We start from the raw sequence: 27,884 nt of genomic DNA on the forward strand, positions 1-27,884 counted from the left end.
CAAGAGACAAGCGCTGTAACAAATGCACCACCCTGTGGCAACTGGACTGGGTCACTGGACCAACAAACTAAACCATATTTTTTTTATTTTTCCAGGTAAGACCCAGTGAGCTGTATTAGTTATTATTCAGAAGCGACCTGGCCACCACAAATGATAGCTCAACGAAGTGGCTTAACACGTGGACATGTATAGCAATAGCCAAATACTCTAAACGCTTGTTTGTAAATGTGGAGGGGAAGAAAAACAGAGGTAACATGCAAACTTCAAATGTACAGGTGTCTGAGTTGGAATCAAGCCCACGGGCCTCCTGTATACCAGGCGAGGTAGTTAACATCTCCTAGCCACCGTGGTATGGTAACGATGATCTGGTGGTGGTGGTTGTGGTGATGTACAGGGCTTGATCTTCCGGTTCAAGTTCCTGATGCTGACCACCCTTGGGGCTGTGCTGCTTCTCACAAACGATAGCTCAACGAAGTGACTTATCACGTGGAAAGGTACAGCAGTAGCCAAAACACTCCACACGCGTGATGTTCATTCTAAATGTGGAGGGCGACAAACCGGAGGAGCCGGAGAAAAATCCAAGCGACCACGGGGAGAGAGAGAGACCGCAAACTCCAAATATAGAGCAGCAGGTGTCAGAGATGAAGAACTCCCTATAGGCCGAGCTAACGCATCGGGGTGCACGAGTTTGTCAAGGCAGCAATGACATCAACCGATGCAAGCAACTCGCGGTAGGCTTCGAGGAAGAATGTGTAAAATACTTTATTGTCACTACATTTCGTTTACTCTGGAAAGCCGCGCATCAATAAACCCCCCCAACCCCCCCCCCCCCACCCCTGCAAGTCAACCCTCGGCAAGAGATCTCAGTGTTAGCAATGGCGGTGGGGGGGGGGGGGCGGTGTGGCGATCGAGGCGATTACAAAGACAGCGAGTAGGGTAACAGCAACGGGGGGGGGGGGGGGAGAGGTTATGGCACTGGGCAAACGCCTCGGCAACGTGCCGTCAAATAAACCGCACGACGTGGGAAGGGGGAGGGGGGGGCCCTCATCCAGCAGCGGGGATTGACCGCGCGCGTGCTTGTATACGATACTTGGGTTGCAACGCGAGGCGAGCGGACCCCGTCCGTGGCACTGCACCCCGGGAGAGGCACCTTCGCCACACAACGCAAGGCCAATGTGGCGGCTTTCGATCCGAGGGGTCGTGGTGGGGGGGGGAACACTTCTGGAAAACAGCGCAAGGCACTTAGGGTTGTTAGCTTGTTTTTTTTTGTTGTGTTACCGTTCGCGACAAACACCCCCCTTCCCTCACTACACGCACGCTGCTAACATGATGCTCTACGTTAAAAAAAGAAAATCGAAACGAAAAACTACCTTGCGTCATCATAACGGACGTAAATGTATTCATTTATGTGAGCTACAAAATCTAATGTTCTACCGTTATAAAAAATGATATATATGTGTAATGCTACCTCAGGGGTAGTAACTGATGTACCAACACGATGCTCCTTTATGCACTTAAAAAAACTATCATATGTAGTACAAGACAGAAATATTCTGCGAGTACATATACGCTACTTACGCGCATTAAGGCAACCGGCTCCTGCTTGCTTTAGGCAAAAGAAGAAAAAACGAGCTAAACGCTACTGTTCCACTCCAACCAAAGCATAAATATTCCCCACGTCCGCCGTGAAATGTGAACTCGGTGTTGTGCCGCGTGTGGAAGCGACGCCGAAGTTGGGCACGTAGCGATTTGGCAACTTAAAATCGATTATTAAAGCCGGGTCCCACACCCGAGCGGATCAGCTGCTGCGACCAAAGCCGCTCTCCAATTCGCGGCAAACTTAATCGTCGCCCGCGACTGCTTTTTCAGCATCTGAGCAAATAGTTGCGCCAACAAAGGGTCGTCGTCTGGCATGGCTAAAAGTCGAATTTATCCGCACCCCTTTGAAGCATAACCCCCCCCCCCCCCCCCTTTTCTGGTTAGCTTCACTCCTCCACCGACGTCAGAATTGTACGACAGCCAATCACGTGGCCAAAAAAACATGTGAACGTGATGAAATACTTGAGTTTTTTGGGGGGGGGGGTTAGATCGCGTATATATACATGTGTCGTGAAACCCGCCACCACCCGACATAGCCAATTATTAGCAAGGTCTGTCACGTATGAAAAACGTGCCAATTCGTTACCAGTTTTGTTTGCGAATTGGCCGTGTCGGTTCATTGGCGGGTTTAACGACACATTTACATTTGCGCGATCTAACACATCTCATGGATAACATTTGTCGCCAAAGTCATACTAAGTGTGATGAAATACAGCGCTTTGAATCGCTGAGCTGATCGATTTAAAGTAACGTTTCCACTGGGAGCAAACGCTTGTGCGGCGAGCAACAGAGATAACTTAAAAAAACGATGAACTATTTTTATTTTACCAGGTGAGGCCTTGCTATCACAAATGATAGCTCGACGAAGTGGCTTATCGTTGCGTGGAAATTTATAGCAGTTTCTGAATGTGACGGGAAAAACCGGAGGACCCGGAGAAAAATCCCATGACCACGGGGAGAACACGCAAACTCAAAATATATAGGCGACAGGGTCTGGGTCGAACCCAGGCCCTCCTGTATACAAGGCAAAGTAGTCAACATCTCGTCACTGTGGCACTCAATGATGTCCACGCGCAAGGGATTCCGTTGCGCGCAACAAAGTTGCACGGCAGACGTCTCGGGCGTGGACCCCGCTTGCTTTAACACTTCACGGTTTAAGTGGAAGAGGGGAAAGTGTTTGCGATTTGCGCAAGTTCGCGCCAATGTTAAGTCTAACCATACAATCCGCGACTTTATTTCGCACGGTCTGCGGCCACACGAGGCCTACCAACACTTCGGGGCTGCCACCCTATGGAGGTACAAAAACTGGGACGCGTGTCACGGGAATAAAAATACGCCACGATCCTGGAAGAGGGGGGGGGGAAACTGCATTGTAAACGCGTTGAGTGGCATATCATTTTGCAAACTACAAAACAACCACGGGTGACTTTTAACATCCCGGGGGAAGACTTTCAGATATTAGGCGCCTCGAAAAGAAAAGGACAATCCTGGGCACACCAGGTACGGGTGGCAACGGCAAACCCTACCTCTATCGCTGCAAAAAGGCCCAGAAAACGACTTCTATCCGTCCCGTCTCATTCGGAACTTTCGACCCGACACTGTCGTGCTAGCAAGAGACAAAGCGGTCGCAAGGCATCGCACGTTGGTGTGGTAAAGGCGGGCCCTCCGCTTATTCTCCGCATTATTGTCGGATAACGCCAAGAACGTGCGACGGCTTGCGAACCCGCCGAAGGTATCCGAAAGTCCAATTTGGCCCTCGATAAGGAAAACGTTTTCCCACCGGTGATCTATAGATTCGTGTGTCAATATACTATAAGATACATCTTATCGCTCACACCACTTTAGCGTCCATAGATTTAGTATCGCTATAGGTAGCCCAAGTAAGGCGACGGCAAAAACGTGATAATCGAACCGCGGACAGGGGCTAAATCGTTGCATTCGTAGTGCGCTTGACTGGGTATGCTAAGGTCGAGCGCGCAGTAAGTTCTCCTATAGAGTGAAGCGCGTGAAACTTCCAACAGCGCGAATGTGGTGGGAGTTGTGATCCATTTACCGTGATATGGTGTTTTAATTGTGTACAGTGAAGTGAGAGCGAGGTGTATCCAAGCCGACTTGTATGTACGTAGTGTCGCGCTTCACGTCGCGTTCCCAAAGCGGTGTGCGCAGCTGCTTCAGTTATTGTTTTTACGGCGGAAAATTATGGTGGCGCACAACTGCGTGATGGTGTACAGCGATTTCTGCGTGCACGGTGTAGCAGTGTGTACAGTCGCATTCCATTGTGTATTGTAGTGGTCTCATAGGAGTGTTATATTTTCGTGGTATATAGAAGTGGTCATCAACCTGGTATATAAGCATCATCGTAGTGTTCTATCAGTGTGCTGTGTAAGGCAGCGATCTGTCTGCGGTGTATTCGGTTCACGTGGTAGTATTCCATAAACATGCCGTGTATAGTAGTTTTATGAGTGTGACGCGTAAGAGTAGTATTTTGAGCGTGGCGCATTGTAAAAAAAAAAAAACCCCAGCTTTGTCCACTTAGTTACGCGTATCCTCTACCAGAATTTCATTCGCCAGTATTGTAGCATACGTTAAGTCCTCACTTAACGCGTGTTCGCACTATCACACGTTTTCGCTGTAACGCGGTTATTCCATTGGGGAACAGTTTTCGGTTAAAACGCGGAACGCGCGCACGCCGTTATTACACGTTGCTACTTTCTTGAGCTGCGCGGGCTGAGCAGTGCAGTAATACAGTGTGCAGAATGATACAGTCACGTGGCGGCGGCGTACCCTCACTTATACGTCCCGCCATCTCACCGCGCGGTGTGTGTAGTAGTAGTAAACCGTACCTCGCCAAACTTCATCGTTACATTACTTACGGGGGGGGGGGGGTGTGAACCGTTTTCGCTTTTTGTCTGAACGGGGAACTTTTTATGAAGGCATCTACTACTACTACTACTAGCGCGTTCAACGAGGGCTCACGGCACACACGTAGTGCACTCGCGTCTTGTTCGAGCGTGGAGTAAAATGGGAGCGTTCCACAAGCTGTGTTCTATGGAATCAGTGTGGCGCGCCCAGAGCAGCGTCCTTGTGGTTTGCTGCGGCGTACCATCGCTATCGCCATCACCAAAGCACCGCGCACAGAACGGGGAGGTAACTCGGGATTGTAATCCGATTAACAGAAGACAGGCGACCGTAATCCGGTGTTATTTTGTTGTCTGGTGCATAATCAGATTAACAACTCTCACTCGGCACGTCAATAACTTTGACTTGTAAGAAAATTGAAAAATTGATTCTATAAAACAATTAGAAGCAGGAAATGTGTATGTCAGCCAATGCATAGAGACCAGACTACCAAGTCTGCAAGATACAAACTGGGTGTCCAATTTGCCTATATTCTCCAATCAGTTATCTGTGTGCGCGCCGAAAAAAGGTGTTTTACAAATTAAAATAGGCGGACAAAACACGATCAAATAATGTAACCCACCAAGAAACCAGAACTTATTTTCACGTCCATTAATTTTTTGCGTGTTTACGAATTTAGGAAGCAGTGAATAACGCATCAGCCCGTGTCAATATCCCCTGGAATGACCCCTCAAATGTTTTGCCGTCAGACCACAGAAGCGAAGCAGCTTTGTGCCCGACTAGTGCTTTGACCGGTGACCACCACGCACGGGCGGCTGCGGAAATCTACGCCGCCGGCAGCAGAGGGCAGTGGAGCAACGCCGACGCAGAACATCCCTGGTTTTGATCTTCCACGAAAGCTCGCGGTGCACCCTAAACCCACACCCACTAGACAAACCACACCCACTAGGCCAGACATGGGCAAAGTACGGCCCCCGGGCCCTATACGGCCCGTTGGGCTTTTTAATCCGGCCCGCCGAACTTGTCCAAATATTATTATTGAATTAAATTCTACCTTTCTCCTGCAATGCCCCCATTTCCCCATTAGATGGCGCACTTTGACCGGGAGTTACAAAATGTTTTTGTATTGTTCAAGTTCGTGCAAATTGTTAAATTGCCTTGCAAATAAATGCTTTGCTACCTGTTAAAGGCCAAATCCTTTCATGTAATGATTTGTACACGTCATTTATATTAATTCACACAAACGCTCCATCCATCTGTTCCTGGCCCGGCCGCTCCGTCAAATTTTAGAACCCATTGTGGCCCGCGAGTCAAAAAATTTGCCCACCCCTGCACTAGACAAAGCATGGCAGCTGAAGCACAAATGTAAAATTAAAAACTATCCGACATGCACACTGTAGCCATCCAGAACAGACTGTAGTACACCGTGTATGTAACGATGCAACGCCCGATCCACAAATACGAAGGATACATCGCAGCGATACAACTCCGCCGCTGCTCCTCACGCGGTAAGTCTGGCTTGACCACCTGAAGGTGAAATTGTAGCCGTTGCCCTGCGTCTACATCAGCAGCCATACGTAAAAGACTGTACTTTCTATGCTCCCTTTCCTTCACTAATCCCGCACTGAACTAGCATGGTGAAGTATGGTAAAACAACCCCCACGATCCACGTGGCGTGTGAGGAGGCCCCTCACCCAGCAGTGGATTGATAAAACGGCTGCGCGCGTACATGGCTGTGCACGTAATGCGAAGAACATATTGTTTCGATTCCTCCGAGTGGCAACGTCTCTTTCTACCTCCATGTGGAAACACAGCAACGGCCACCGTGCCATTGTTTCCAAAGTTTTAACGCGCAGCGCTTTAGCGATCCACTGATGGAACGACGATGAAGGCCTCCCTCACCACCTCTCCCCGCCCCCCAATTTCCGTGCGTGTGTTTTTATGGTCATACTTCAACACACCGTCCACTGCTGGGGTTGGTGAAGGAGGGCTGGGAGCACAGGGCCAGCGCAGATTATCACCGGCTTCATAGCGCGGTGCGTTAAAATCACCGCGCCCCCACCGCTCTCTCGCCCAATTCCAAAGTTGTGACCGGCCTAAAAGTGCGTTCATAACTTGGAAGATTATGATGGTCTCAAAAACAAGAGTAATCCGGCAATCCGATTGGGTTGCAGTGAAAAGCACCAAAGCGTGGCGTTGTGCGACTTTGCCCGTAAGTGGAATGACGCCAAAGCATGTTCGGTGTGGATAACCTCGCGGTAGACCGCTTCCAAAAGCCTGCAGATGTGGGAGATGGTAGATATTTAGATTTCTTACAATTTTCCGGAACCTTGGATAAAATGAACGTGCAAACCAATGGGTTCAGGCTGCTGTTTGGACTAATTGCCTCGAGTCTCCCCCTCCAAGCATTGTCGTCACCGCGTCGTCACCGTGTCGTCACCGTGTCAGTCTACGTGACGTCACCGTGACGTCACCGTGTCGTCACCGTGTCAGTCTACACGTCGTCGTTGCCGTGATGACGCCGTAACGTCACCGCGGCAGTCTACGTGACGTCACCGTGACGTCACCGTGTCATCACCGTGTCGTCGCCGTGTCAGTCTACGCGTCGTCGTTGCCGTGATGCCGCCGTGACGTCACCGCGGCAGTCTACGCGTCGTCGTTGCCATGTCGTTGCCGTGATGACACCGTAACGTCGCCGTGTCGTCACCGTGGCAACGCCAGCATCACTCCTGCGCCTCCTTGCCGGCGAGGCGGTAGACCTCGGTGGGTGCCGTGTTAGAGCCTCCTGCCAACGCCGTCGTCGCCGTGGTCAGCTCCTCCCCGTGGGCCAGGGCGATGTCACCTGCCGTGGTGGATGGAGGAGGAACGGTGTGAAAGTCAGCGGTGGCGGTTGCCAAAATAAACAAATGTGCTATCGGCATCGCGCCGTGAGATGCCGCGTGCGGGCCTTTGCTAGGTTCTACTCGCTAACAGCACTTGCCCCCCCAACGTTCTGTTAAGGCTACACGGTGAGAGGGGGGGGGGGCGGGAATCTTTGTGTCTTTGCGTGACGGAGCGAGCGTCACCTTCGGAGCGGTCGGCATCCCCGTAGCGCTTGTGCGAGGGCGCGTAGAGGAACATGACGGAGAAGACGTACATGTTCCACATGCCGTACACGCCCGTGAAGAACGCCGCGTTCACGTGCACCGTACGGTCGCCCCACTTCCAGTGACCCTCGTTCACCTACAAGGGGGTGTGGGGGGTAAGGGTGAGGACGCGTTGAACACGGTCATTGTCATCATCGATACCGTCGCGAGCAGCATCGTCATCGTAATCGCCATTATCATCCTCACGACTACCATCACTGTCTAATCATCATCGTCGTCCTCATCACTGTCAACATCGCCATCTTAATCATCTTCATCTTACATCCTCATCATCGATGTCATCTTCACCGTCATCACTATCGCCGTCATCGTCATCACTGCTCTCGCCAAAGATCCCCCCTCCAAAGTGCTGTTAGCGAGCACCTACAAAGGTCAGCATGGCACACAAGGGAGTGGGTGGCCAGCACCACGCCCGCCCGCCTTTGTCTCCCTACTTGCAATATTTTCACACCGCACCAGGTACTCATTTGAGGCCGAGTCGACCTAGGGGAGGCCCGGTACCTGTTCAGATAATCGTCACTGGTGTTCGTGGACGTGAGCGGGAATCTAAACTACAACCACTACCCTACAGCTCTACATTAAAGACAAGACAACATACTCTTTGGTTTTTCGGTAAAGTCAGCATAACAAAAGGCGGCTTAACTTAGCCCTCCCCCCCACCCACGTCCCTTCCTGGCTCCTCCCCCCCCCCCTTAACCTGTATATAATCTCGGGTGTCTCAGAGCTCTTCAATTGATACAGCTATTCTGCTGCGACTGTTCCACCTGAAGACGGAAGCTTGTGTTGCCTCCGAAACGTCGTGATTTAATTTAGTTGTTTTCATTTTATGTCACCTACGTGACTTTACCGAAAAAACAAAGAGTATGAATCCTTGCAGTCACGAAAGCTTCAAATCTAGGACAAGACAACACACAGCGAGGCAGGCAAGACTGAAGAACGGATGTCACCGAGGTTGTGGGCGTGGTGTGTGGGGGCGAAGAGTGCTACACACACCTGGCTGATGATGAAGAAGATGACAGTGAGAGCAGCACAGCCCAAGGTGGTCAGCATCAGGAACTTGAACCGGAAGATCAAACCCTACACATCACCACCACAACCATCACCACCAGCTCATCATGACCATCTCACGTTGGCACGATGGTAACTACTTCGCCTGGTTTACAGGTGGTCATGGGTTCGATCCCGACCCTGATGATGCCCGTATATTGGGAGTTTGCATGCCTCTCTTCCTGTGGTTGTGTGGATTTTTCTCCGGGTCCTCAGAAAATTCCCTCCAAATTTAGAATCAACATCACACGTTTAGAGTATTTGGCTACTGCTCTGTATTGCCACGTGACGATAAGCCACTTCGTTGAGCTATCATACGTGGCCAAGTCGCTTATGAAAAAGAGCTACGTAGCTCAGCGGGCCTAAGTTGGTAACATAAAAAAACAGTTATGTACAGTTTTTTTGAGTAAATCTACATTTACAACAATGGCAGTGTAGTGACCTATTTGTTATTTAAAATCAAATTGTGAATCTGAATCGTGGCAATTCAAGCATATCATGAGTGAGCAAGTAAGCGTGTGATTGAGTGGGCAAGTTAGCGCTTATTAAGCGTCCGTGCGAGTGAGTGGGCGAGCGAGAAAGTTACTAAGCGCCCATGCGAGTGAGCGAGTGAGTGAGCGAACAAGCGCTTAATCAGTGTCCGTGCAAGTGAGCGAGCGTGTGAGCGAGCGAGCTAGCGAGTTAGTAAGCGTGCATCTGTGTGACTGAGTGTGCGAGTGAGTGAGCAAGCGAGGAAGCTAGTGAGTTACTAAGCTTTTGTACGAGTGAGCGAGCGAGAAAGCATGCGAGTTAGCAAGCCATCCAGCGCTTAGTAATCATGTGAGTGAGCAAGCTATCTAGTGCTTAGTAAGCGTCTGCGCAAGAAAGCGTGCGAGTGAGCGAGTTAGTAAGCGTGCATCCGTGCGAGCGAGTGAACGAATGAGCGTGGGGAGTGAGCGAGCTAGCGAGCTACTAAGCATCCGTGCGAGCGAGTGAAAGCGCCACCTCATAATGCAGCCGTCGCACGCGAGACATGGCGGGCAGGAAGGAGCGTTTGCCGCCGATGTTGCGGAACACTTGGTAGACCATGAAAGTGAGGAAGAGGAAGTAGAGGCATGCGCACACGCCCGCCAGCACGATGAACGCCGTCTGGTACGACGCCGTTAAGGAAATGGAACCGAGGCAGGTTGGGCAGCAAAAACGAAGACGACACGAAAACGGAGTGATCTGCAGTTACACTGCAAGGGATGTGGTTACGGGCTGTACGGACATGAGACCCAAGCAGTGTCCATTTCTGAGTCAAGTTACTTTCCAGGACACTGCCATAACGCGCCATAAGTAACGTCACATTCCACGCCGCACACATAGCTGAAATGTATAACCAGGTGAGAACGCAACGAGGCGAGTCTCTTGTTTAACAAGGGGACACCTGGCGGTGCGAGGTGCAGTACCAGACCTGGATTTTGAAATCATAACCTTTTCATATGTGAAGTCGGTGCTTTTGACATCGAGCCGGGCGGAGTGACAGTGCACTGGCAGACGGAAATTACAGCAAGCGGATTCGAGAATCGGTCAGTGCTGTCCACCCCTATGCCTGAGTTTTCTTCGTGTACTCCAGTTTGCTCACACACTTAACACTGCTTCTTGACAAGGAATTGGCCAAATATACCAAATTCAGGACCCTCTCAGGCGTGTCCAGATATGGCGAGGCAATCTTGGATAAATTCAATATAATTTTTTGCACGTTATTTTGAGGCGCGTCATGAAAATCTATCATCTCACAATGCGTGCATCATGTGTCTAATGAAAGCATTAGTTATGTTAAATGAAAATTGTACGCTGACATAGATATACATTTACGCTAGTAGAACAACACGACAGAATGCGGTAATACCCCGGTGCACGTCGGAAAAGGCGTTCCTGAAAGGTGCGATGATGAATATCGAAACGACGTCAATCGAAGCGGTTTAAAGGGTAGTAGTGGGTGGTGGAGGCGAAGGCTGAGAGGCGACGGATAACGAGAAAGGACGGACGATGACGCTGTCAGTGACGTGACTGCATGTGGGGTTGAGGCGATGCAAACATCGGGTAGCGGTGTCAATAATAAAACGATGGCGTATTTGCGAAACTACGTAAAAGGGGGGAAGACGTAAATCAGGCCATTGCTGTATATATGAAACAAAAAATAAGACACGTGTTAGTTTTTTAAAAATCCAATCTTGACCTTGAATCGTGATCCTGAATTGAAAGTATTAATTGGATCATTGGGGATGGGGTGGTGGGTATCGGAACTGCTACAAGTTTGATTGAACAGGCCAGATTGCCCAGCAAAAGTGAGCGACTCGCTACCAAAAAGGTACGAGTTCAAATCCTGGTCGGGGAGTGACACAGCCCCATCATCCCTCCGGGGGGGGGGGGGGGGGGGTCGCTAAATTAGGTACCACTTAGTGGCGAAGACAACGGTGGTGATTATCCTGTGGGTCGACTCGCCTCCGCCATAGCAATCTAGAGCTCGACCACTGGCTCAGGGGCTGGCTGTAAACACGAGATTCCCGCACCTCCGATTAGCACGGTTGGCTACATACGGTGAAAAAGAAATTCAACATACATACAGAGTTGACACGTCTAACTATTGTACTACCTCGGCTCAGAGGAATATTGGCATGAACCTGTGTTTGATTGTGGTCAGTGCGTGTTTGTTAACGCGCCCAAAACGCACACAGCCGTTAGACAAACGCACACGGACTCCGGCCGGCCCCGGCCGAGGCCCGCGAGGCCAGGGCAGTTATCCAGCCGTCGTCAAGGATACAGCCAGGTGGCTCCCTGTTTCCGTGGCCCAGATGCTGTAGAATGGGTTCGTCAGCTGCACACCTCTGCACACACAAAGAGGAGCACCATCCCCCCACTTTACACACACACACACAAAACATGCAGGTACACATGCACACACAAAGACAGAGATCCCCCCCCCATATAGCCTTAACAAACTGTTTGACTAAGTGCTGTGAGCGAGCACCTATGAAGAAGGCCCGCACAGCACATGAGGGAGTGGGTGGCCAGCACCATGCCCGACCACCTTTGTCTCCTGAGTGGCGATGTTTACACACAGAACCAGGTACTCATTTGAGTGGAGGGGCCCGGGACTGGTTCAGATATTCATCACCAGTGTTGCTTGTGAGCGGGAATCGAACTCGGGTCACCGGGTTCATAATGCAACGCGCGAACCGCTACACCATCGCTCCCCACATACACGCACGCAGTGAAATCTCGATGTCATGTTCATCGTGGGATCAGAAAAGTAGAACGTTAGATCAGGGACGCTATTTAATGCCATGGAAGGCATGTAATGTATGCTGTGTGTGTCTCACATTCTCCGTTTCGCTTTCTCTCTCCGATTCTGTACATCTCGATACAATGCTTCTCTCTCACACTCTATCCCAGCGTTCTTCACTAATCTTCAGAGGGGGCCACTTTCGGCGATAAGGCATCATCAGTGTGCGAGGGCCGCCACACATTTACAACCATTGCGGGTTTGACAGCACCATGCTGCCGGGGGATATTTTCACATTTGTGTACTGTCGAGGGGACCGCACGTCAGGGGCCGCACTAAAGGCCACCAGGGGCCGCCAGTGGCCCCACGGGCCTTGCAATGAAGGACACTGCTCTATACATGCCTCTTTCACGCTACATCTGCTTCTCTCTCTCAATTCAACATTGGATTCTCTCACGCCATGTAATATCTCCTTGCTATCCATCTCTACTTCCCTCGCGTGTTTTCAGAAGGCGAATCGGATATAACGCCACGAGTGTATTAGGGAACACTTTTTTTTATAACGCAGATGCAAATTGGATATGACGGCGATCGAGCGAACGAAACTACGTCGCGCGAGAAGGAACAAGCGCTCGTACGGCTGCCAGCAGCGTAGCATCGCACAAGGCATTGGGGATGCTGCTGGATGCTTCTAGATGCTACCCACGCGCCTCAGTCTTTGTTCAGCCTGCATACTCTATGTTATATTATTTATTATAACGCGATTTTTCCATAACACGGTGTTCTTCGGGAACGCAACTAGTCCCGCGTTACAGGAGAAACAGACTGTACATCTCTGACCTGTCCCTCCCTAGTATCATGACACCATAACGTCCGTCATGAAATGGTTCACTTGGCTCTCTGTTGTTCTCTCATCCCACCCATTGGAAATGTTTTGGCTCGGCGAGCCGCATTTTTCGACGGGCCAAAAGCCTCTGCGGATTACATCTGCCCGGCAGGCTGCCAGTTTAATATAACCCTGATGCAGTCCACGAAAAAACCTGCCCTTCGTTGCACAAACACTCCAGGCAAATCATCTAATAAAGGATCTAGTTATTATTATTTACGTTTTTATAAGGCGCAGCAGACCCAACAAAGGGCTTTAGAGCACCGTACGGTAAAAACAAGTATATAAAATCACATCTCAAGTCTATCAAAACATATCGTAGAAAATAAGTAGGTTTTTGAGTTTTATTTCTTTCTGAAATAGGAGAATCTGAGTGGTCAGGCGCAGCAGGTTCTTCCCGGGACACAGAGTTCCAAATCTAACGGTCAAGAACCAAGAGGAAAAAAAATCGCCCGAGCTCCAAAAGTTTTATGTTGTTGCCGAAAGCGTAGCCGACGAGAGGCAGCCACTGTCGTCATGGCGTTGTGTGTCTGTAAGGATCCTCAAACTCTCAGAACAAGGAATTGCAAAAAAACCTGCACAGTTTGTTGGCCAAGTATATAAATACACACACGAGATAAATCGCTGAAAGAGCGCCGTGTGAATTTAGCACGGCAATTTGAATCGCGCAGCGCTGGAAGGGAGTTGTAAGGCCCAGTAAAGTTTGGGAGATTGACTATCGACGAAAACGAGCGGTCGAAAGGCTGCGTAGAGGGCGTGCGTCGGCTCTGCCGGTGGGGGGGGGAGGGGGGGGGAGTGTGGCACCTTTCACACATGTCGAAGATGAACAGGGACAGGGACCCGAAGGCGATGGCTCCCACTTGCTTCCAGTAAACTCCAAGGCGGTTTCTCTGAGTCTGGTCCTGAACAACAAAGACAAAGATACCCATCACAGACTGTTGGGGGCAAGTGCTGCTAAGTGGGGACCTACGAAGGCCGGCACGGCACACGAGGGGGGTTCGTGACTAGCACTACGCCTCGACCGCCTTTGTCTCCCTAGTGGTGATGTTTACACACCAAACCAGGTTCTCATTTGAGGCCGAGTTGACCTAGGGGAGGCTCAAGACCGTTTAATATATTCATCACTGGTAACACAACATAGATACCCCGTATAGCCTGTAACAGACTCTTGAGACGAGATCTGTTAGCTAGCACATATAAAGCCCAGTATGGCATACTAGGGGGATGGGTGGCCAGCACCACACCCCGGCTGCCTTTGTCTCCCTAGTGGTGATGTTTACACACCGAACCAGGTTCTCATTTGAGGCTGAGCCGACCTAGGAAAGGCCCAAGACCGGTTCAAATAATCGTCACTGGCGTTAGCCGTGAGCGTGAATCGAACTCGGGTTCCCGAGTTCATAGAGCAGTGCGTTTACCGCTACACACACAGACAAAAGAAAAAGGTATCACATTTAGCACGGTTGGCTACATACGGTGTGAAAGAAGTTCAACATGCATACGTTTTGCCCGACAAACTGTTGCAGCCAGCGCTGTTAGCAAGAACCAACCAGGGCTGGAACACCACAAACAAGGGAACGGTATGTGACCAACCCTTTAGAGTGGCTACATGTTAAGCTTTTCAAAGGGTGTTGTATAAATCAACCTATTTAGCTTTTGCTTCATTTTTAATTTCCCCCCCCCCCACAAATGTTATCTCCACAGTGCTATCCGTGTCGTGTTGTAGCAAGAAATATCCATGTAGAGCTCACGCAGAGTAGCGCAACGTTCTGTGTTCAAGGATAGCTCAGAGAAGTGGACATGAACATACGTACCTCTGAGATCCCTTCAAGTGGAGTCTGACCAAGTGAAGTCTGCTATAGAGTCATTATATGTTGCATTATTATTATCATCATCATCATGCTTGTTTGTTTGTTTCTTTACCGAAGCCTCACAACTCTTTTTCCAGAGGGTCCTTCCAAGTTCTCGCAAGTAGGGAGCGAATTGCTGCCGTGCACAATCCCAAATGAACAATTTGCAGGTCACTTTTCAAATGTGGAAACAGTTTTACCACGACGCTGGCACGCAGTGGCCGACTACTCTTACAAACGCCGCCGTGGGATCTTTAAACGTCCGCCATCAAGCGGACGGTGCGTGCGTATTTTCACGTCCGATGCACGCCGCAGCGAGTCGATTCATCAGATTTTAAATCAAGACATCGTTACGCTGCACGCATTCCCTCCCTCTCTCCGTCTCAGTCGCTCACCATGAGGTGCTCCCCGCAGAAGATGATCCAGAAGGAGAGCAGCACGACGTAGAACAAGCCCTGCCGGATGTCTCCAAACAGCAGCATCCACGTCCAGTTGAGCCCCACGGAAAGCCACTCCAGAGGGAGGTTAATCATCGTCATCGATACGCCCAGCGCCAAGATCATCCTGCAGGCGGCCATAGTAATACGTGCGTTTGTAGAGTATTTTACTACTTGTGTAGATTTCCACAAGATAAGCCCAATTCGTTTTGAGCTATCATTTGTGATGCCCAGGTCGCTTCTGAAAAAGAGCTACATAGCTCAGTGGGCCTTACCCGGTAAAATAAAAATAGTAAATGAGCACCTTGTTGTGACGTGTAAAAATTGCATTGGGGAGACAAAGGCGGCCCGACGTAGCGCTGGCCACACAATGCCCTCCTCTCATGTGCCGTTCCGGCCTACATAGGCGCTCACGAACAGCAACCTGCTCCGACAGCCTGTGAAAGGCTATAACGCAGCGTTCTTCACTAATTTCCAGAGGGGGGCCACTTTCGCCGATAAGGCAATATCAGTGTGAGGGCCGCCACACATTTGAAACCATTGCCGTTTGACAGCATGATGAGGGTGTTTTCACTTTTGTGTATTCACCATTTCTACTTTACCGGGTAAGGCCCACTGAGCTATATGGCTTTTTTTCAGAAGCGCGTTTCTAATTGTGGAGGGAAAAACCTGGAGAGCCCCCTGAGAAAAATCCAAGCTACCACAGGGGAAGAACATGCAATCTCCAAATATACAGGCGTCACGGCCTTCTGTTTAACAGGCGAGGTAGTTAACATCTCGCCACTGTGGCGCCTCTATTGTCGGGGAGCCGCACATCAGTGGGCTGGACGAAAGGCCAGTGGCCCGTGGGCCTTGCAATGAAGAACACCGGCCTATAACGGATGGAGCTTTGTCTTTTTATTTCTTGTGTGTGCGTGCGTGCGTGTCCAGGAGGCGCGGAATGGGGGTCCCTTGCTTTTCGAGCAGCACGGGCGGCCGGGCCAGCTGGGACAGGCGCCTCCAGAACCAGACGAGCGTGACGAGCACGAGCGGAGTGAGGAAGGTCTTCATGGCGAACCACACCTGCGTGAAGCCGCCGTTCTGGTGGATGCCCTGCATGTGCAGCGATGCAGCAGCACAACAACAACATCCGCAGTAGGTATTGCATTAATAATAATCGCAACCGTGACTACGATACAGCAACACAGCAGCGAAGCTATCACAATAATAATCGCAACCACAACTACAATACAGCACTACTAGAACTATAGTACAGCAACACATTAGCACAACACCACAGGTATCACAATAATAATCAGATCCATAACTACAATACAGCACTACTAGAATTACAATACAGCAGTACTACACAGCAACACCACTGCTGTTACAACCAAAATAGGAATACAACATTACCGCAATGCGCTTTTGGTCAATGTCTTTGTGTGAAAGTAGGTTCATGCGTTGGGAGTGTGCCGGTCTGCGTATTGGTTTGTGTTGGTGTGTGGGCTCACAGGTTGGGGCACTGTATGTGTAGGGACGCGTGTCCATGTGTGTGGGGAGTAGTGCAGCAGTTAGGGCGCAGCGCTACGAGCCCAGCGACCCGAGTTGCATTTCCACTCAAGGCCAACACCAGTGACGAAAATCTGCACTGGTCCTTGGCCTTCCCTAGGCCGACTCAGCCTCAAATGAGTACCTGGCACGGTGTGTAAACGTCGCCACTGGGGAGACAAAGGCGGCCAGGCGTGGTGCTGGCCACCCACCCCCTCGTGTGCCGTGCAGGCCTTCAGCACTTGCCCCAACAGCCTGTTAAAGCTATACGGGGATCTTTGTCTTGGCCTAATGTTTGTTAGTGACCACAGACTACTGTGTGGTCTACGCGATGGTCCACACTTTTGCACATGCGCCGGCCATCTCGTGGGTGCACGTTGACCCGCACGTTATCACGAACATATGACGAGCGCACGTGTAACAGAAGGCAGAGACGCCCTGTAACGTCCACGACCACGTCACACGTCCCAAACAAGCAAGAGCGTCCGGCGTAGCCCGTGCCGCCCCCCCCCCCAGCCAACATCCCCCTGGGCGTGTGCTGTGCGCACCGTGAGGTTGATGTCCAGGATCTTGCCGATGCCCATGTTGATGTTGCGCTGCTCGCTGGTCGGCAGGCGCATGTTGACGAGGTAATACTTGTGGCCGATGGAGCCCAGCTCCAGCAGCGGCAGCATCTCGCACTCGTACAGGCGGCCCTCGTTATCTGACGTCTGAATGGTGACGAAATTGGCGGCGATGGTTACGGTGGGCGAGGCAGCGGTGAGAGAAAGAAAAAAAACAAGCGGGGGGAAAAAAATAACAACACGCAAGCCAAGTGGATTGTGCGACCGTTTCCAACGTACATTTGTCCTCGGCGAGTATTTAGTTGCCGGTGGTAACGGCAGTGATCGTGCTCGGGATAGCGGGTTTGCCAATGGGAACGCGCCTCCATTGGCAGGGCTGGAATGCCGGGGCACGTCGTTTTAGCGCTGCATCTTAGCCTCCAGGTTTTTCCGGTTAACCATTTCACTTGGAAAGTTTTTTTTTTAATGTATATCGGGCAACTTTTTAATAGAAACACCACTTTATACTGGAAGTTTTGTTCACATTAGATCATCTTTACAACAGTTAGCGCGCCTTTCCCATTACAGACAGCCGACCAAACGGACAGATATAAAATTGGTCGCGAAAGTCGACGTGCTTAATGTACAGATATAATATATAAATGCTTATCTTAGTTGCAGAGCATTGAAAACCACAGAAAACTTCATCACAACCAACACTTGAATCACAAACACAAATGGTGCCACAGCCAACATCACCGTCAACTTCGTCACCGTTAACATTTGCTCCCTTACTGCCACCAATCACCTCCATCACCACCATCATCTCCATAAAAAACACCACTCCCATTATTCACTGCCTCCATTACCCAAGACCATCAGCCACTAATAAATCACCCACTTTCTCCATTACAGCCACCATGCATTGCCATCACCACCATTACCAACACCACCACCACTGCAATCACCACCATTATCATCAACATTGTGTTCATGACACCAGCAGCACTATGCCCTCATCATCGCAACTACCTTCCCCGTACATAAAACAATTTCTCCATCAATCACTACCATCACCACTTCCATTCTGAATACAAAATCCACCATCTCCATCACAGCCACCACCATTTCCAACAGCCACCATCATATTCATTAACACCACCACACCATCTTCTCCATCAGAAACATTACCCTCTATTGACCGATTTGGGAGTCTTACAATCATCTAAATAATCCACTAACTCTTGCCTTCACACTGCAGGATCAAGGCAGGTGCCTCTCAACTTTCATGATCACTACCCACCACCGCTGCCACCATCACCAACAACAAAAACAGCTGCCATTCGCCACTAAGTGGCGGTGACATCACCACGGTGCCTGTGCCAGGCAAGGTGCACTTTGAGGCCACGTGAAGTGTCGAAGGCTTGCCGACAGGTCACGGGACAGACCCAACTACCGTGGGTTGACTGACTGAGATGACTGGCAGATGCACCAGCTGTGCCCCCTACTGTGCCAAATATTACCACCACCTCCATTACCACCACTAAAGACATTACAACCACCTGTAGAGCCTTAACAGACTATCCGGGCATATGCAGTTCGCGAGCACCTATTAAGGCCGGAACGTCACACGAAGGGGGTGGGTGGCTACCGCCATCACCACCACTGCCCACCACCTCACCATGGTGTGGCTGAATTGGCAGTTGAGGCGCCGATGCTCCACCGAGCGCGCCAGCTCCGTCCAGTTGTCCGCATGGCTGTCCTTGTATCCCATCTTCACTTCCAGCGTCACCTCGGCCTTGTCCACTGGCCAGGCACGCACAACATCACGCCGCTAGCACCGACTCTCCCTTGTCCCATTGCAATCGTTCCCCTTTCCGTGCCCGGCTTGTAATGACGATACAATCAATTTGAGAAAACCTCTTAAAAAGCTACTTTTTTTTTACGTATGAAGAGTAGTTTTAAGGCCATTTTAAGAGCATTTCTCAGACATCGAGCCATGAAAACCTACATCGATACATCAATTGATTGGCTGAATTCAATTCTTCCGCTTATAATACATGCATAGAGTTGTACGTGTATGAATAGAATATTTAAGATTCGTGCAAAGATGTTGAAGTTAAATTTAGGCTAATGCACGTCAATTGACCAAGTTCGCAGCCGAGTGCACTAACCGCTAAACCACACCAAAGACAAAGATCCCCCGTACTAGCCTTAACAGACTGTAGGGGTGCTGGATTTTGGAAATAATTTGGATTTTGGAAATTATTTTGGAAATGATTTCCGAAATCATGAACAAACATAAGATCCAGGTCCGATTTAACAAAGTACATAAAATTCGTGATCTGATCCCATCTGTGAAGGACAAGATTCCTGACATGCAATATCCCGGCATCTACAAACTAAGCTGTATCTGCGGCAGCAGTTACATTTGGGAAACTAAGTGACATGTCTCGGACCGTGTTCGTGAACATAAGGCACATTTGAAACACGGTAGGACCAATACTTCTGCCGTGGCTGATCATTATTTTAATGCGGCTGGCTCACACGAAATTTATTTATCTAAGATGATGGTACTTTGCAAGCCAACTGGCTATCAACAAAGATTAATTCATGAAGCCATCCATATATATACAGACACAGAGACAATTTCAAACGAGAGGAAAGTTATAGACTCGGCAATCATTGGAAATGTCATCAACCACTTTGGGTCATGACTTGACTTGTGTTTTCTTGTCAATCAACCTCCACCATCAGCAGTGTGGTGTGTGGAGTGGGGTGCAGGGATTTCTTGGCAGCCCTTTGCTGCATTGGCATTGCTGCTCCATAGGCATTGTTGCTGCATTGGCATTGCTGCACCGCCCATGCTCCTGGTGCTGCTGATACACTTGGGCTACGCCCATTTCCAAACTTTTTATAAACAGTTTGCCTTTAGACGCTAACTCCTTTGCCTGATGACGACCACTTGTGTTGCGCTCGAAACGTCGTGATATTTTTATTCACTTTATTTTCATAATTATTTTTCTATCTACGTGACTTTACCGAAAGAACCAAAGAATATCCAAATCAGGCGTCAGGGGTCGGGATTGAAACCCATGACCTCCTGCATGCCAGGCGAGGGAGATAACATCTCGCCACCGCGGCACCCATACACTACACGCGTAAAAACGCACGGCGAGGCACGGCGGCTGCGGGGTGTACCGATGGGGTTGTGCTTCCAGTACTGGATGTCGAACTCGAGGACGACGAGCAGGTACTGGAACCAGGCGTTCATCTCCAGTCCCGGGTGGGGCATGTGGATGCTGAAGACGATGCGGTTCGCCTCGATCCTGCGCTCCGTCGCCTCGTCCAGATCACGCAGCTTCACGCATGCCGCCGGTCCCCACGGCTCCAGCCACGAGTTGGGGCCCGAGTCGCGCTCACGCACGCACTTTGTGGCCAGGTAGCGCATGGCGGCAGTCGGGTTCGGTGCTGCAGGGGAGGTGGGGGGGGGTGACGAGTGGTGGTGTTGGGTTTGGGACCCCATTTGGCAATTACGATTTGTCCCATTTCACGTTCCGAGACGTCTGCAAGTTCAGAATCAGAATATTTATTTATACTGGAGGAATCCGATGAGCTATAAAGCTCTTTTTCACAGATGTCCAGTAACGGCACGGGGTAAGTACGTTACAACAACAAACAATACAAAAACATGATAGCAGTGCAATGTACAAGAAAGGTAAACGGATCACCCAAACACATACAATGAAAACGAAACCATCCCCATCCTACCAGGTAAAGCCCACCGAGGTATTAGCTTATTTTTCAAAAGTGACCTGGCCACTGGTGAAAAGTGCCTGGGACCCGTGTGGTTAATGCCAGCAAGTGCGTGACGTCAGATGTGGCGATGCCAGCAAATGAAGCGTTGCACGGCCGAGTGACCGCGATAACGTCAACGAAGATCATCATCAAGCGATGACGGAACACTTGCTCGTAAGCATTTTCAGCAGACCCACCTGTTTTGCGTTTCCAGACTCGCCACTTAAAAGTCATAGAGAAACCGGCGACTATAAGAATTTTGCTAAGGGCACCGCTGCGGTGCATTAGGCGCGTTTCCACACTCAGGAGCGACATCTGCAAGGTTATTTCTACTACGAGAGAACCTCCCGAGGGATGAAAAATAAACTAGGTGCACGTTTGGCTTGCGGGCAAGGCGGACAGATGCGTGCACGCACGCGCGAATACACCGATGTAATGTCGGGATGCATGAGAGCAAAATATCAGCAAGCGCACACGTGCATGCGTGAGTGCACGGACGCAAGTGCGGTGGCAGCAGGAGCGAGCGTGCGAATGCGCATACGCGTTGAGCGAGGCGGCTGTAATGAGCGCACACGTAGATAAGACTATGAAAACAGACACTGGGCAATGCACGCGCATGAACAAGCAACTGCAGCCACGCAATCTACTGCTCCCCTTCTACTGCTGTGCCCACTCACTGCGGCCATTCTGCAGCTTAATTTTTTTTGCCTGCCAGCCACCGTACAATTACATTTCTAGAGATACTGTGCAGCTTCATCTTTAACATGTGCTCCTAGAACTGCAGTCACTTCACAGCCACACCGAAAACTCCCCACTGCTACACTTTACAGCCTATGAGACCACATCGCCTGGAATGTGCTCAATCTCGTCAAGTCTCAGAAGCGGAGAGGATGAGCCTGGATAATGCCTGAATGGGTGATCACCATACACCAAATGTTGTTATCGGCTGCGGGATTTCGTGGTGGGCAGCAGACGGTAGTGCAATACTTGCTATGCTCCCACAAACCATAAAAGCTAAAATATTTTAGATTTTACCAGGTAAGGCCCACCGAGCTGTACAGCTTTTTTTTCAGAAGTGACCTGGCCACAAACGACAGCTCAACGAAGTGGCTTATCGCATGGAAATGTCTAGCAGCCAAATTACTCCATGATCTTCACCTTTACCAACCCACACTGACCAGCGTGGGTGGTGACATCTGGTCAAATAACTCTGACTGTGGGGAGGACTTGTCTGTATTGTCCTCTCATACTACCATTGCCTGTTCAAATTCCTCACCCTGGTCTACAAATCCCTTCATGGTCCTGCCCCCACCGTATCTTGCCACTCTTGCATCTTTCTACGTGTCGCCTTCTCGCCCCTTATACATTCTCAGTCTTTGCCGTCTCTCTCTGTTCCTCCTCCTCTGCCTTGCGTTCAATCCACGCTTTCGCTCTTAATCTCTTGTCGCCCTCCTTCACTGGAACAAAAACCTCTCCACATAAAAGTCACCTTCGTTCACTAATTTCCGCTCCTCACTCAAAACTCACCTATTTTCCGTAGCTCACCCCACGACCCCTTAATCTCCCCCTCATAACCACCACCGTTACTTTTCCCTCTTCATATTCTCATTAGATGTCTATCACTCATTCCCCATTCATTCATCCATTCATCATCGTTTACTGTCATCAACTTCACTTTCACCGAATTCACGCATCACAGATTTTCCCTCATTGCTTCCTCTCATCCATTTCATTCACCTAATTTCCACCATTACATTCATATGTGCCATTCTTAATTCTTCGTAAAGCGCCTTGATTAAGACGCCTTGATTAAGGCACCTTGATTAAGGCGCTTTATAAATTCCTTTAAGATAAGATGTTGATCCTCTTTCGCACCTTACGAAGCCAACCCTGCTAATCGGAGGTGCGACTTCATCCTGACCCTTAAGGTCATGCAGGAATACAAAACCCTTCCTGTCAGTATCCCTATCCAAGCTCTGACGAGGTGGCCAACAGCATCACCATCTAAGGGGATGGGGGCTAAGCTGAGACTTGGGGATTATTGTGCTTTGCCTACCCCCTAACTTGTCCTTGCATGCCTCAGGTCCAAACGGCTGGCACCTTGATTTTCTGGAAGCTGCATTCAAATAGTCTGTTCTCCAATAACGCGGTAGTAGTTGCGTTTCTTAGGAACACCGCGTTAAGTTGAAATCGCGTCATAATAAATAATATAGGGCAAAGCACAGTCCGCAATAATACGTGTGATGCGTGTGAACAAAAACTGCGGCACGCGGGTAGCATCTAGAAGCATCCAACAGCATCCCGCCTCGTGTGATGCTACGCCGAGGCAGCCGCACAACCGCGTGTTCCTACTCGCGTATTCCTACTCGCGCAACGTAGTTCCGTTCACTCGATCGCGTTTTATCCAATTCGCATCCGTGTTATTAAAAAAAGTGCTCCCTAATACATTCGCCGCGTTACGTAAAATTCGCGTTGTGAAAACAACAGCACGCGTTATAGAACAGACCATAATTTGATTTTGCGATGTGCACAGCTACTCTCCGCGACTTCACCTAAAAGCAACTCCCACAGCCACACAAACTCGACACTGGTACACGTCACGGCTACATTCCTCACGGCTAGCCCTGTAGCCACAGATATGCAGACAATGTGCTTTTGGGCCCAGAGGTACACTTTCACAGCTGCAACCACTTGAGTCTCAAGAATTCCCAGATACTACCGCTGCAGCAAAGCAGGTTCCGCTTAACCTGACGGCTCCAATCACATACACACAGTGGTCCTAGACATGTAGGTATATATGTTGAACTTCTTTCGTACAGTATGTAGCCAACCATGATAATCGGAGGTGCTGGGAAGGGCAACAAACTAAACACAAAAAGCAGTTCTAAAGAAACGAAAACTGATATAAATCTAGAATTTTTTTTAAAATCTAGAACAAGAAAGTCACAGCTGGTATCTACACATAGCAACAGCTATACATGCAGGGAAGAATTCAAAATGTGTGTATTCATCCGATAAAAACATCCAAAAACCGGGCCTTCATTTAAACCGAAAATGTGAGATCACGTTTTCTGACAAAATTTGTATCCATGCAATCAGGTGATGTAAATTTATTATCACGAAGATAGGTTTAAATTATTAAGCAATGTGAATGATCTGTTACTTCATAAAAAAATAATTCTGACATTTGACCTAAAATACAAAAATATTACATTTTAACATCCAAAAACCCCATCCTTACCGCACACCCATGTGTTACAATTTATACAACTGTCAGCATGTTGCTGTTTCATGCAAATTTCACTTGGCTTTTGCACCCCCAAGAGGTCAACAGAAACAGACCAACAAGCCCGCTACTCTTCTAATGTGCATCTTTGATCGCTGAATATGTCCGCCACCAGGCTGCAAAAAATATAATTATAAGATTACCATGGTAACGATACCAGCATTCACCCAAGCAATATTACCGAAATCCAGAATAGGCCAGAGTCCTCATTAAAAATATCTAAAATATAATTAGTCCGTTTATCAATCCAAGTGCTAGATGCACCTAACTTGCTTCTCGGACAAGTAATAAAGCAAACAAGACACCGAATACATTTTGACAGACAAATTCTAGGTACAAAAAAAATCCAGGGAAGACAGCAGCTTAAGTACACCTGAAATTTGAACAACTGGATGCAACTGAGCGCATCTAATGAAGAGTTCTTGAGTAAATATCATGGATAGAGAGCTAAATCATGGATAGAGAGCTAAACGGAAGGGCCACGATTTCCGGTGTCGTTGACCCAGAACATGGCATAGAGCGTTGAATGAAGGCCGCACCAAACTGTGTCAGTCATGGGAGTTGTTTGCCCATATTTCGAACTAAAACTAAACAATCATTATTTGACCAGGTGATGCCCCACTGAGCTGTGTGTAGCTCTTCTTCAGAAACGACCTGGCGATCACAAAGCATAGCTCAAGGAAGTGGCTCATCATCAGGTGGAAATGTATATCGACCAAATACTCTAAACGCGTGACGTTGATTCTAAATGCGGAGGGAAAAGCCGGAGAACCCAGAGAAAAATCCACGCGACCACGGGCAGAGAGAAACGTACGCAAACTCCAAATATAGAGCAGGCGTCAGGGTCTGGATGGAACCCACCACGACCTCCTGTATACCATGCGAGGGAGTTAATATCTCGCCACCGTGGCAGTCTGCGCTGGTTGGTGAAGGCGACGCCGCAGCATCCTATGTGGCAGCATCGGAGCAGCCCGATGGCACAACCTGCTTGTGCACTTCCAAGGTGGGCCCACCCATATCCAAGGAAAATCCAGGCTCAACCCTGCCTTAGCTTAGATACCTGGAACATTCCCAGTGACTACGGGTCAAACTACGAGACACATTTCCACTGACCACAGATCAACCTCCGTGACCTCAAGAGACGTTGGCTGCTTCTCCATTTGTCACCATCAGCGACCCATGGGGCAAGATGGCCCCGTAAGGTGTCCCACTGCACATTTCGTCATGTTTCCACTTTCCTCTGTGGTCGTAGTGCCAATATGCTCCATCAAGTGCCACATCTTTCGGGCACCAATCTCTTATGACGTCGCCATCATTCTCTGCTAGGTCTTACACCGAACAACCTTTTCTCGAATGCACCTCCAATTTTCTTTGGTTCTTTCGGTAAAGTCACGTAGAATGAGAATAAAATAATAAATTAATAAAATAACACAATAAAATTCTCACGACGTTTCGGTCACAACACAAGTGGCCTTCATCAGGTGAAGGGACAAGACTGTCTGGAGGACAGTGCTGGGTTCACTCCAGCGCTGTCCAGCGCTGTCCTCCAGACAGTCTCGTCCCTTCACCTGATGAAGGCCACTTGTGTTGTGGCCGAAACGTCGTGAGAATTTTATTGTGTTATTTTATTCTCATTCTACGTGACTTTACCGAAAGAACCAAAGAAGATGAATCCTTGCAGTCACGAAAGCTTTAAATCGAAATTTCACCTCCAATTTACCAAGAAGACGCCTCCATTGACCCCAGATGCATTTCCATTGACCACACATTGACCTCCCCTTTATCTCGGATACATTTACTGCGTATATATTTACTTCAAGATTCATTCACATTTTTTTTTACCAACAGACGCATCAGCTGACACCTCATTATGCGTTACCGTTTTATCCGTATTTTATAAGACGCTCCTTAAAGTAAGACAATAATAAAGTTCTACGAATCTGGTCACACACGGACACGTAAAACAAACATAACCAGACGACAGTACTGGATAAGACGCCCCCCCCCCGTCCCCACAGCCGCCCCCAACTTTAAAATTAACAAATAAAAAGTTATCTTATTCTTTTGCTGCTATACATTTCTTACACGATAAGCCAATTTTCGTTGCGCTATCATTTGTGGCCAGGTCGCTTCTGAAAAAAGAAGCCAATAAGCCAAGTGGGACCCTTATCCTGGTAAGATACTTTAACAAAAAAAAGTTTTGTATATGTTTCGTTAAATTATTTGTTCACATCTGCTATACTTTGAACTCGGACACGTTTTTTTTGTGCATTGTTTGATGTTGTTAGGTTCTGACCTCCTTGCCCCCGACTGACCATCTGTGCGGGGGTGAGGAAGAGCTTTATAGCTCTTCAGATTCCTACCTTCCCGTCTAAATAAAACATTCCGATAATCACGATAAGTATATCCAGTTTTAACATTATTACACCCCATCTCAATGTGCCCCCCCCCTCTCTCCCAAAACAACAACAAAAGTAGCGGTGGAATCATCGCGGTGCTTAGTGCCAGGCTAGGTGCACCTTAGCCCCCATTCAAACTCCAACAACAAAAACAACAACCACCCCCAAATCCTCGCGAGTTCCTCACAGATAAGTCCGCCGACGAGGAAGGCCAGCGTCTGCAGCAGCAGCACCACGGCGCCCACCGCCAGCAGCTTTCGGCTGCTCATGTTCTCGATGATCGCGCCCTCCGCCATCTCGACTCGCTCCTCCTTCTTCTTCTCGCTCTCTGCTCTGCCGCTCTTATCGCGCCTCTCCTTCACCGCGTGTGGCGACTGCGGCGGCGACGACGGCGTTGGGGTCAGCGAGTTAAGCAAGGCGGCAGCCACAACGATAACAACCCCCAAGTCGTTGCGGTAGCGGCAGCGGCGGCGGCTGCTGCGGCGGCTGCTGCTGCTGCGGTGGGCGACCTAAGGGCCTCGTCGAGCCCTCCGACCTTGCCTGAGAAGATTGGCCGCGGGCTCGTCGGGTGGGAGCGCGCAACCCAAACCTCCACCCTCTCTCTCTCTCCTCCTGAACTCCCGAGTGGCTCAACTCGCGCCTCTTACTTCACCTCGCTCCTCTTCCCGCCCTTTTGTTACACTTACAAACTCGGATCGTCAGGGTGTTTTGGGCGAGGTGGAGGGGGGGCGGTCACCTTTGCCCCCCACAGTCCCCACTTACAATCACCTCACAAATCACCTCACAGTCCCCACTTACAATCACCTCACAGTCGCCCTTACAATCACCTCACAGTCGTCCCCCTTACAAATCACCTCACAGTCCTTACAATCACCTCACAGTCGTCCCCTTTATTAATAACCTCGCAGTCGTCCCTCTTACTAATCACACTTACAAATCACCTCACAGTCGTCCTTACTAATCACCTTGTAGTCGTCCCCCTTACTAATCCCCCTTACTAATCACCTCACAGTCATCCCTCTTACTAATCACCCTTACTAATCACCTCACAGTCGTCCCCCTTACACATCACCTCACAGTCGTCCCCCTTACTAATCACCCTTACCAATCACCTCACAGTCGCCCTTACTAATCCCCTTACAATCACCTCACAGTCGTCCCCCTTACTAATCACCTCAGTCGCCCTTATTACAAATCACCTCACAGTCGTCCTCCTTACTAATCACCTCACAATCGCCCCCCCTCACTAATCACCTCA

The 27,884-nt window shown here is 49.4% G+C and overlaps 1 protein-coding gene across 1 annotated transcript; it reads right to left on the reverse strand.

Moving 5' to 3' along the window:
* Window positions 1-744: 744 nt before the first annotated feature.
* WLS (Wnt ligand secretion mediator) lies at window positions 745-27,884 on the reverse strand. Its single transcript, XM_032954460.2, has 12 exons — window positions 26,814-27,884; window positions 20,345-20,614; window positions 18,825-18,949; window positions 17,150-17,311; window positions 16,027-16,163; window positions 15,030-15,198; window positions 13,592-13,689; window positions 11,440-11,503; window positions 9,636-9,779; window positions 8,598-8,681; window positions 7,524-7,680; window positions 745-7,300 (listed from the first exon to the last, which is right to left on the reverse strand). The coding sequence occupies exons 1-12, from the start codon at window positions 26,920-26,922 to the stop codon at window positions 7,182-7,184; spliced, it is 1,638 nt and encodes a 545-aa protein (XP_032810351.1). The 5' UTR covers window positions 26,923-27,884; the 3' UTR covers window positions 745-7,181.

Source organism: Petromyzon marinus, chromosome 1 (genome assembly GCF_048934315.1).
Source record: "Petromyzon marinus isolate PM22_M1 ecotype Great Lakes invasive population chromosome 1, UKy_Petmar_22M1.pri1.0, whole genome shotgun sequence".
Lineage (NCBI taxonomy): Eukaryota > Metazoa > Chordata > Hyperoartia > Petromyzontiformes > Petromyzontidae > Petromyzon > Petromyzon marinus.

Excerpts from the sequence above, each read along its gene's own strand:
- WLS (XM_032954460.2), bottom strand. The coding sequence starts at position 26,922 with ATGGCGGAGGGCGCGATCATCGAGAACATGAGCAGCCGAAAGCTGCTG. Across the intron at positions 20,615-26,813 it reads CCTCGTCGGCGGACTTATCT|CACCGAACCCGACTGCCGCC; the intron begins GTGAGGAACTCG and ends CCTCCCCTGCAG. Across the intron at positions 15,199-16,026 it reads CCGCCCGTGCTGCTCGAAAA|GATGATCTTGGCGCTGGGCG; the intron begins GCAAGGGACCCC and ends GGCCGCCTGCAG.